The 9,590-nt window shown below is 48.6% G+C and overlaps 1 protein-coding gene and 1 long non-coding RNA gene across 2 annotated transcripts; one reads left to right on the top strand and one right to left on the bottom strand.

The window, feature by feature from the left end:
- Positions 1–316: 316 nt before the first annotated feature.
- UMPS (uridine monophosphate synthetase) lies at positions 317–7,219 on the bottom strand. The gene is made up of 6 exons (XM_004712247.2): positions 7,062–7,219; positions 5,851–6,004; positions 4,440–5,102; positions 2,364–2,539; positions 1,477–1,591; positions 317–675 (listed from the first exon to the last, which is right to left on the bottom strand). The coding sequence occupies exons 1-6, from the start codon at positions 7,215–7,217 to the stop codon at positions 506–508; spliced, it is 1,434 nt and encodes a 477-aa protein (XP_004712304.1). The 5' UTR covers positions 7,218–7,219; the 3' UTR covers positions 317–505.
- A 195-nt stretch (positions 7,220–7,414) lies between these two features.
- On the top strand, positions 7,415–9,590 carry LOC123521392. The gene is made up of 2 exons (XR_006679841.1): positions 7,415–7,784; positions 8,652–9,590. It is a non-coding gene; the product is annotated as an uncharacterized LOC123521392 (long non-coding RNA).

Genomic DNA, 9,590 nt, shown 5'->3' with positions numbered 1-9,590 from the left:
GTCTCAGTTGCTGCCGAGGCAATTCAACGCAACCGAACAATTAGAAAACACCTTGCTCCCCATCTGCTGAAATGAGAGCCAGGTAGGCATCAGGGTCCCCTGTGCACTCCCCTTCCCCTCTGGTGAGTGAGAAGCAGCAGCTCTGGGAACCAGGGGGATCTGGGGACCTAAACAATCACTTGTGAGCAGGAGGGGAATTGCTACTATTTAGACCCAAAACTTAAAAAGGCTTCTGATCTAGAGAAAGGAGGAACGTGGAGACCCCAACAAAGACAGGCAGGGCTGGGGTTGCCCCACCAACACCAGTCTCAACAAACAAGGCTAGAAAATGAATTTATGACAACAACAATCCAGTATGACAAATCACCTGGTGTTTCCCTCCGACCCTGATAATGCCCAAACCATTCCGGCAAGTGTGGAGGAAGACCCAAGCAGTGTTAAAAGCTGCTCATTGCAAGAGAGTGCATCTTGGGGCACCCAGTATCTTCAAGGGCATGGAAGGCACTCACACACCAAGTCTACTCAAATAAGCTTCCCATGCGGCTTTCCTGTACATCTCGGCTGCTTCCAGACGATCCGCAGCTGACAGGATGCCTCGGCCCACGATGATGATGTCAGAACCTCGTTTGCCGATAACTTCTTGCGGGCTGTTGTACTGCTGGCCAAGATTATCCCCTGCAAAACCACAGGAGTTAGTTTAGCATAATATAGAAACGGAACTTATCTGGAAATGTTATCTAAGCAGCTCTGCCTACGGCTGTGTTCTTGCTTTGAATTCTCCCTCAGGAGCAGAGAAACAGGGAGGTCGCCCAGATCAAGGCTGCCCAGGGGAATAAGCAAAGTGGTCTGAGTAGTTGTGTAAACTGAGGACCCTGAGGTGCACAGCCCCAGCCTGTAACTACACCTACCCTGTGAAGAAGAGAAGTGGAAGGTGGGATCGAAAATCTCCTGTGCCCACAATGGCCACCTGTCACGCACAACCACCTGTGCAGGAAAAATAAACAGGCCACCCTTTCTTCCCCACTCAAAACCGGAGCGACGTTCCCGAGTCCCGGAGGACTGGGCCTTCACTGGACAGAAGACAATGAGAAAAGACCGCCTCTGCCTGCCTCAGTGCGGGGAAACTGGGCAGAGCCACCCCGAGAATCCCAACATGCAGCAGCAGGTCAAAGGCCCAGCCAAGCCCGGCAACCACACACAGATTAATTTTGGTTCATCTTGAGCATAGGGGTTCTTTTGAGGGACAACATATCCAGGATACTAGTTGGAAAACCCTAAACTATCACTTTTATGGGCTGTCTAAACTTTCATCCGACAATGAAGCTGTAGGCTGCTTTGTAAATCTAGGGGGGATCACACGGCCACGGGGCTGGTTCATCAGTTCTAGCCGGAAGCCTTTCTCCAGCACCTGGCTATAAATAAGCACATTCGATTTTCCTGTCTTGAGTCTGAATTATGACTGAGAAACGGATTTACCTCCTGTTTGTAATTGAACTCCCGGAGTCAAATGAAGGAATTCTGGTTTGGTGCTCACTCGGGTGCCAGAAATAAAGCCCACCACAAACTCAGAATGCTCCTCGGCCATTTTAACCTAAAAGGAATGTAACCGGGCAGGTTGTAAGACAGCAGTTAATCACACAGAATGACACAGAGCTCCGCCAGCAAACCAGCTACCTTCCCAACGGGCTGGAAACGGCGCTATTTTATCCATGCCCATTTCTCACGGCCCACTGCCTGTGACCGCCTTCTGTCCGAAACAGGCCATCTCCGGCACAGCCTGGCTTTGAGAAGACCCCGAGATGACCCTATTCTGCCCCACCTCCCAGCTGACCCCCCTCAAAGCACTCGACTTTCTCTACTGGCCACCCCAAATCGAGGCAGGCTCTGCACAAGTACTCGTGGTAATACTTGGCCTCTGAGCTGTTTCCGGCAAGGGCTTGAGGTGAGCACGCTAGAATACACTAACATGGTATGAAATCACATTCAAGCGCTAAAGCAATCTCCTTTCCATTTTCCTTGCCTCAACTCCGGTACTTCTCAGATTCAGTTTCCCTGGGAGGCCTGGCTTGCTTTCTGATTCGGCTCTTCCACGAGACATTCCTTGTTCCACCCCTACCACCAAGGAGGGCCACCTACAAACCAGGGATGTCCTTGAGGCAGGGAGGGTGGTATTTGGACTGTCTATGTGGCTCTTAAAATCTGTTAAATGTCCACTACAAGTTATCAAATGCTATTGGCTAGCAGGGGACTCTGGCTAACTAGCACGAACATACTGTCACCCGGAAAAGGATTCCGTCCCCCCACCCCCACCAGGTGGCAGACCCGGAGAAGACCGTCCCTCCCCTGCAGTCTCTGCTGCTCACCACTGCGTCGGTGTAGTCCCCCGTGGCTAGGGAGCCCGCGGAGCTCATCTGGGCGATCAGCAGGCACCCTCGCTGGAGGGGCAGGCCCACTTCTCCCAGGCCTTTCACCACGCCCGAGCCCGGCACTGCATGCACAGTTACTACATCTGCCCAGGAAGCGATCTGAAAGACACCAGCTAAGAAAGAAGAGGTTGTTATCGGCTAACTTTCAAACAAAGACATTCACCACTGTCCAAGCCCACTGCCTGCAGCGGGAAATAACCTTCTGGGAGGCATGAGAGAAACGGTCTAACACGGGAGGACTGCAGACCCCTGTCACTGTCCACCTGAGGGCTGCTTGGTCAGGGAGGTCAACTCTTTCAGGTTCCGAACTTCGCTTCGTAGCTACACGGGTAAGACTGTTCTTTCATGCAAGCTAAAGTCTGTGACCTCTGATCAAGCTTACAATCAGAAACTGAGTGCAGTGAAGATGGGCATTTGGCGGGGGGCGGAGGGGGCGGTCAGAGACATCAATACTCAGAAACTCCTGATGACACATTTTTATTGTGCTTGGGTTTCTCAACTTTACTCTTCTCTGGTTCTAATGTGACTTCTTAGGAGGCCTGGTGGCATAGCAGTTACTCATTGAGATGCAAGGTCAGCAGTTTGAAACTACCAGCTGCTCTGAGAGATGGGGCACTTTCTACTCCCACAAGGAGTCGCAGCCTCAGAAACCCACAGGAGTAGTTCTACTCTGTCCTATCAGGCCACTATTAAGTCCACACCAGTGAGGTTGAGCTTGAGTATCAATTCCTTAGCTCTTTAAATGCCGGCAGACCACTGGATTCCTTTTCATAGCTGATGGCAGTAACTTTAATGTTTGAGACTATATTCAAACCTGAAGTCTGTCTGTCCGTGTCAGCCAGTGAGCTGTGGGAATGATGGTCACACGCACTCTGTGCCATGGAGTCGATCCCAGATTCCAGCTTAGTGACCCCCTAGCACTGGGTAGAGCCGCCCCTCAGGGTTCTGAGACTGTAAATCCTTAAGGGAGCTGGCACCCTCATCTTTCTCCTGTGGAGTGGATAGTAGTTTTGAACTGCTGACTTTGCAGTTAGCAACTCAATGTTTAATTCACATGACAGCTTCTAGTTACGAAGCAGAATGCCATAGCCCAACCTATCTTAAAGAAACAGTTTAAAAACATGCATGAGTGACGTCATTAACAACTCAAGGGGCTTCAACAGATGCTGACCAAATGTTAGACAACAGAACAGGGTGTCTGTTGCTAGGTGAAGTGAAGAAAGCCTTGTACCTGTGTAGCTTAGATTCCTAGTTTCTTCTGGTCTGACTGGCTTTTCCCCGAGACTCATCTACTCCTCCATTCTTGCTGCCAAGCACACCCCCTACCAATACATAAGAGAGGCTTCAACAAGCACTGGTGGGAAATCTCCCTTTTCTCTTAGTTCCAGTTTCCCACAAACTCTTTGAAGCACCTTGTATACATACAATTTAATCTGTGCAGAAATCGACAGCCATTTCTACGGAGACCGTCCCTATACAACATGGGGCCTACCTTGAGTATTTAGTGGACATGAAAGTAAACTGTCTTTTGTGGAAATAAAAAAATGTCTATCGAAAGTTTTTTCCCTCCTACTGAATATGTAGCTTAATTTTAGATTGACTGCGCTTTGCTGGTTTGGAAAATACTCAGAACACATGGTGTGCTGCCAGAGCCTGTGACTCGGGCCTGCCTGGAACTCAGGCCTTCCGTCTGCTACCATTTTCTACCAGGAAACGACCTCTCCTGTTTTCAGTCCCAGAGTCTGTAACAGGTAACAAGCTCCCATGGGGAGGATGGAGCACGGCTGGGTAAGGCATGCCAGGGCATGGGGGTGGGGGTGGGGCCAGCACATAGCACGCACCTGCTCAAGAAAAGTCAACCAAGAACTCAGAGCCGGGGGAGGGAGAGAACAGAACCCCGCAAGACCCCACTGGACTTTGAAAACCTGCTCCACGGCTGGACTGGTTATGGGAGCCGACACCTCTCCTGCCCACTTTTGCCCCTTTCACCTGGGCTTCTCATCTACAACTTGCCTTCGTATTGTTTTTTTACTGTGTTGCCAATATCTGCAAATTTCCGGTCTTCAAATATTAAAAACTCATGACGCCTTGCCAGAGCTGACAGCTCCTTCATCACATCCAGAGTGAAGTCGTTCAGAATATCCACGTGAGTCTTGAGCAGGCAGATGCTGGGTCCTAAGGCATCGGCGAGCTGCAGCAGCTCCCTGGCCTCGGAGACATCGGCAGACAGACAGAGATTGGTCTCTTTCTTCTGCATTAACCGGAGAAGCCCCGCTGCGATGCGGTGGGTCCCAGGCAGCTCTGCCCGGGCTGCGAAGCTCAGTTCTTTGGGTGCTTTTGGTACGGAAGGGGGCGCACTGCCAGGCACGAACACATTCTCCTGAATGAACCTCTTCACTCGCCCGACCATCTCAGCGTCGAGCTTCTGCTGCTGCTCAAGGATCGCCAGCACTTTGGACAAGGTGCACACGGCGTGGAGACGAATCCCGTGCGCCGCCAACATCTCCTTGCCCCCCTGCTCTCTGTCCAGAAGCACTATGGCATCCGTGACCTTGAGGCCCTCCTTCTGAAGAACCTCAACGGTCTCCAAGACACTGGAGCCGCTGGTGACGATGTCCTCGATGACCAAACAGGTTTCTCCTGGATTCACGGCTCCTTCCACAAGACGCTTAGTGCCTAGGGAAGAGCAAGTTGGTTTCAATTAATAGGTATTTTCACACCTAAATATATACATATAAATTTACAATTCTTTTTTTTTACAAGTCTTACGTAAACTATAAGGCGTTCTAGTGGCACTGGTAGGTAAGTGTTGAGGGCTGTTGACCACAAGGCCGGCAGTTCAAACCCACCTGGTGCTCATGGATGAAAGACTTACAGACCCAGAAACCCTACCGGGCAGTTCTAGCTACTCTGTTCTCTTGGGAGGCTATGAACTGGAGTTGAATGAGTGGTAGTGGATTTGGTTTGGATGTAAACATGAATTACAAGTAGTTATGTAATGTGAAGCATATATGCCAAAGCAAGCTCTATCTTGCCTTATACATTTGGCACGTAGCTATGAGGATATGAATGATATCAATTTATTTCCCACTCATCCATTTGGAGTTCCTTTCTCTTTCTTTATCATCTTCAATGTGCCAGGATTTCTATTTTATTTAGTGTCTGTGTCCCCAACTCAGCAGCATGCACAGCACTCGCAGTAAACCTAGCACACTGTTTTACATACAATGCACATAGACAGTGTTCAGTGAGTTTTACAATCCAGTTTTCAAGTCCAGGTTTTCTTGAAGCATGATCCCTGAGCAAGGAATGGCGCCATCCAAAACAAACAAACAAACAAACAAACAAACAAACGACATCAATCTCAGGCAGAAGCAAAGAGTCTAACAGGATCAAAATCATGCATCCGTCACTTTTAATTTACCATAGTCCTTTTTCTCTTTCCTTCTAATAAGCATTGGAATTTGGTTGGTTGAACACAGAACTGTGGCCATTGGCAAAGCTGTGTAAGGCACTCCACATACAGTGTCAAAACTGATCTCTGCATTTCGGGCAGTTTGAAATAAAATATCTGCGACCTGTTTAAAAACAAAACAAAACCCCCAAACATATCTATTATTAAAATGTTTTCAACAGTGTTTCAATCATGAGGAGAAACGATAGGACATCAGAAATAGTAATATTCTATTGGGAGTCATTCCACCCCAGACAGAAATACAAACATCTTTTTAAGATCACTTCTAATCAGTTTTACTTGGCTAGACTCGACGGAGATTTGCTCTGAGGACACGAGATGTTGTAGATCAGGATGAGGATTCCTACGATCGAGGTCCTCCCATGCCCCCTGATCACAGCAATGCTTTCTTCCTGGAAGATGTCTTCAATCGAGATGCTTCACAAGAACAGTGCCCACGGTGGGAAGTCTTCTTTTTATAGTCTCCTTTTCCACACGAGCCATCACTGAAGGGCAACCTAGGTGCCTCAGTGCTAACTCCCACTTTGGAGCTGTATCAGGAGAGGCCAGTCCCTGGAAAAGGAAGCTGTGCTTGGTACAGGGGCAGGGAAAAAGGCGGCCTTTGCCAAGATGGATTGGTACCATGGGTCCACCATGAGAACAATTGTGAGGACCAGGCACTGGTTCTCCACAGAGCCGCTGCCACTTGGCACCATCTTGACACTTTAACAACAACATCATGTGCTTAGCGAGCTGGCCTTCGAACTCCAAGTTTGGAGGAAAGGGAGAAAACCACAGCCTTGGATACCCGATGCCATGGAGCAATTCCACTCTAACCATTCCCACGAAAACCAAACCAATGCATAAAGCTTCTGGGCAATGAAAGAGGAGACGCCGAGTTTCTTGCAAAGCACGTGTCCCAGCCCATTCAGAAAAAATCCAGGGCGGCTTCAAAAAGTTTGTGGAGAAATTCCATGACCTTTTAATCCCATTTCTCCACGAGCTTTCTGAAGCCCCCTCTAGGGCCTCAAGACCGAAATACCCTCCGCTGTGCGTGTTGCTGAGCCCCGCTTCCCGGGCTGACGGTCGGGTGTGCCCGCCGGCTGGGCTTGGGCGCTCACCCACCGTTCGAGTCCTGCGGCCCCCTCCCCCAGCCCCGGGCCCCTTTCCCAGGCAAGCACCTGACTCAGGAGACGCGGCCGAGAAACGATGCCCCGCAGGTCAATGTAGACGGGGGAGGACAGCCCGCTTTTCAGCACGAAGTCCCCGAACTTGAAAGCCTGCACGTCGTACAGACAGGTTACCAACGGCGCCAAGGCGACAGGGGTGGCCGCCATCGTCGCACGTGGCCGGCTGGCTCCGAGAGCCACCGCGCGCGCCCGGCCCCGGCGCGCCGATGACGTCAGCCGCGAAGCCCCGCCCCGCCCCAGGCTTCCGGGAGGTGTGGCGCGCTCGCCTTCCGGTGCGCCGCGGGCTCCCGGAGCGCAGCGCTGGGGCGGCCCCGCTCCGTCGGTGTTCGCCGGGCACGGTCCCTGCAGGGAGTTGAGTGGACCGATTCTGGGATCGTGAAGTCTAGCCTCTCCAGAGAGTCCATCTGAATCCTGACCGTATTCTGTAGCTTCCCTTTGCGCCAGACGTTTTTCAAGTCCGTGATTCCTCTGCGGGGGTTCGAACGACCGAAATCCTATTCTTCAGACTAGCATCTCGTTAATGGCCCGTTATTGGCCCTTACTTTCTCAAATGGAATAAAAATTCCAGAAGGCAGGAACCCTTGCTCACTTATTAACTCAACAGCATCTAACACAGCACAATTTAGTAAGCAGATTGCACGTAGCACGATTAAAGTGCCTGCCTGGCAGATGTTACTGCATCCGCTGGCTCAATGCCTGGAGTCTCCGGAGGAGGTATGTGTGTTCATTAGCACTAGAGTATCGCAGGTGTTCGGGAACATGAAGGGTGTTTAGCGGATGGGGAAGGAAGAAAGGGAGTCTCGGGATGGATTTATCACTATCAAAGTAATCAAGAGGATAAACTTTCTAGCCAATCGGTCAACCCAAGCATATTTAGTCTTTAGAAAACCCTTAAGTTGGAGACATTTCCCATTATGTGTAGAGTAAAATATATGATTCAAATGCACCAAATGGATTCTGATTTCATTTCTGTAATGGTTTCCTTTTTTATGATTATAGTTTTTTAAATCATTTTATTAGGGGCTCATACAACTCTTATCACAATCCATACATAGATCAATTGTGTAAAGCACATTTGTACATTCTTTTTTTTTTTTTTTTACATTTGTACATTCATTGCCCTCATCATTCTCAAAACATTGGCTCTCCACTTAAGCTCCTGGCATCAACTCATTTTTCCCCCTCCCTCCCTCATGAACCCTTGATAATTTATAAACTATTATTTTGTCATATCTTACACTGTCTGACGTCTCCCTTCACCCAATTTTCTGTTGTCTGTCCCCCAGGGAGGAGGTTATATGTAGATCCTTGTCATCGGTTCCCCCTTTCCACCCCACCCTCAATGGTTTCCTTTCTTTGAAGAGTCTCCTGGTCAGCCCATGTGAAGAGGCCACACTTGACATGTACGTGTACATGCAGTAAAACCTGGATGAAAGAGCTAAATGTTCAAATGTTTTTGCCCATATTGCCAAAAGTGTCCATCCCTAACCTAACACTGTGGCTAATTAACAGTGTACGATCGTCTCATTTGCACTTGGGCAGCACAAGCTGACTCACTGAAGCGTGATCCTTTCTCCATAGGTTTGCCAGGCCCCTGGGTTTCATACCACAGTGCAGCAACTTGTGAGGCCCAGCCCAGATGACCTGCCAACCATCTGAAGACATCACTGCATAAAACACAGAATGGCATCAACACCAGACCCGAGGCTTCCTTTCATGGTTTTGATAGGGAAATGCCCCAGAGTCCTTCTCTGGGGCACAAAGTTACCCTTGATGGGAAAAAAGCTGTATAATAATGGGATGCTTTCAGCTCCCTGGTATCTGGGGGAGGAGAGGGAAAAAATTACTCTTTTCATGGAGTAAAGGTTTTAAGTAGGAAAAATAGACACTAAATAACAATGAGCAGAACAAATATCTTTAGTGTAGTATATTTATAGGAATGCATAACATGAGATGTACACTTTGAAGCTTCTTCCATAACTTAGAACATTTACTGTTGTAATAACAAGACAGCAGGTTGTCACTTTACAGCATGACACATGAGTGATTTTGACTTACAAATAAAATATTTACAGCCCACCTTTACAAAATGACATCGTGTGGATACAAAATGAACGACTGCAGAAAAATTGAAAAAGAACAGAACAACCAAAAAACCCGGAGGATACACTTAAGGCAGACCAGCAAGACACTGAAATAATTAAGGCTGTGGAATTCTTCTGCACCTTGAAAACAGAGGGCTATTTATCAATACTGTGGAGTTGTTTTAAGATTGTTAACAAGCCTGATGGATGCATGTGTTTATATGTATATGTGTACTGGTCCCTATGGGGAAACCTGTCCACTTATGGATAAGGCCTTTTATCAGTATGGCCAGAAGAGCTCACCCATAAACTCTTAAGAGACATTGGGATCACTCAAAATTAGCAGGTGCTGTTACAAACCCATTATTAATAAATCAAATAGAATGATACTTCTGGCTCCGGTTAAATTGAATAAACTAATAGAGTTCCATTCTGA

Source organism: Echinops telfairi, unplaced genomic scaffold, assembly GCF_000313985.2.
Source record: "Echinops telfairi isolate 266 unplaced genomic scaffold, ASM31398v2 ScPeMD7_17;HRSCAF=63, whole genome shotgun sequence".
Lineage (NCBI taxonomy): Eukaryota > Metazoa > Chordata > Mammalia > Afrosoricida > Tenrecidae > Echinops > Echinops telfairi.
Note: the sequence above shows the minus strand (reverse complement) of the source record. Positions and strands in the feature narration are given on the sequence as shown.

What these genes read in the sequence shown, in the direction of transcription:
- UMPS (XM_004712247.2), bottom strand. Translation starts at nt 7,217, where the DNA reads ATGGCGGCCACCCCTGTCGCCTTGGCGCCGTTGGTAACCTGTCTGTAC. An exon ending in AGTAAAAAAACAATACGAAG is followed by an intron (nt 2,540 to 4,439) that starts GCAAGTTGTAGA and finishes CTTCTTTCTTAG; the next exon opens with CTGGTGTCTTTCAGATCGCT. An exon ending in AGTTCAATTACAAACAGGAG is followed by an intron (nt 676 to 1,476) that starts GTAAATCCGTTT and finishes GTGGTTTTGCAG; the next exon opens with GGGATAATCTTGGCCAGCAG.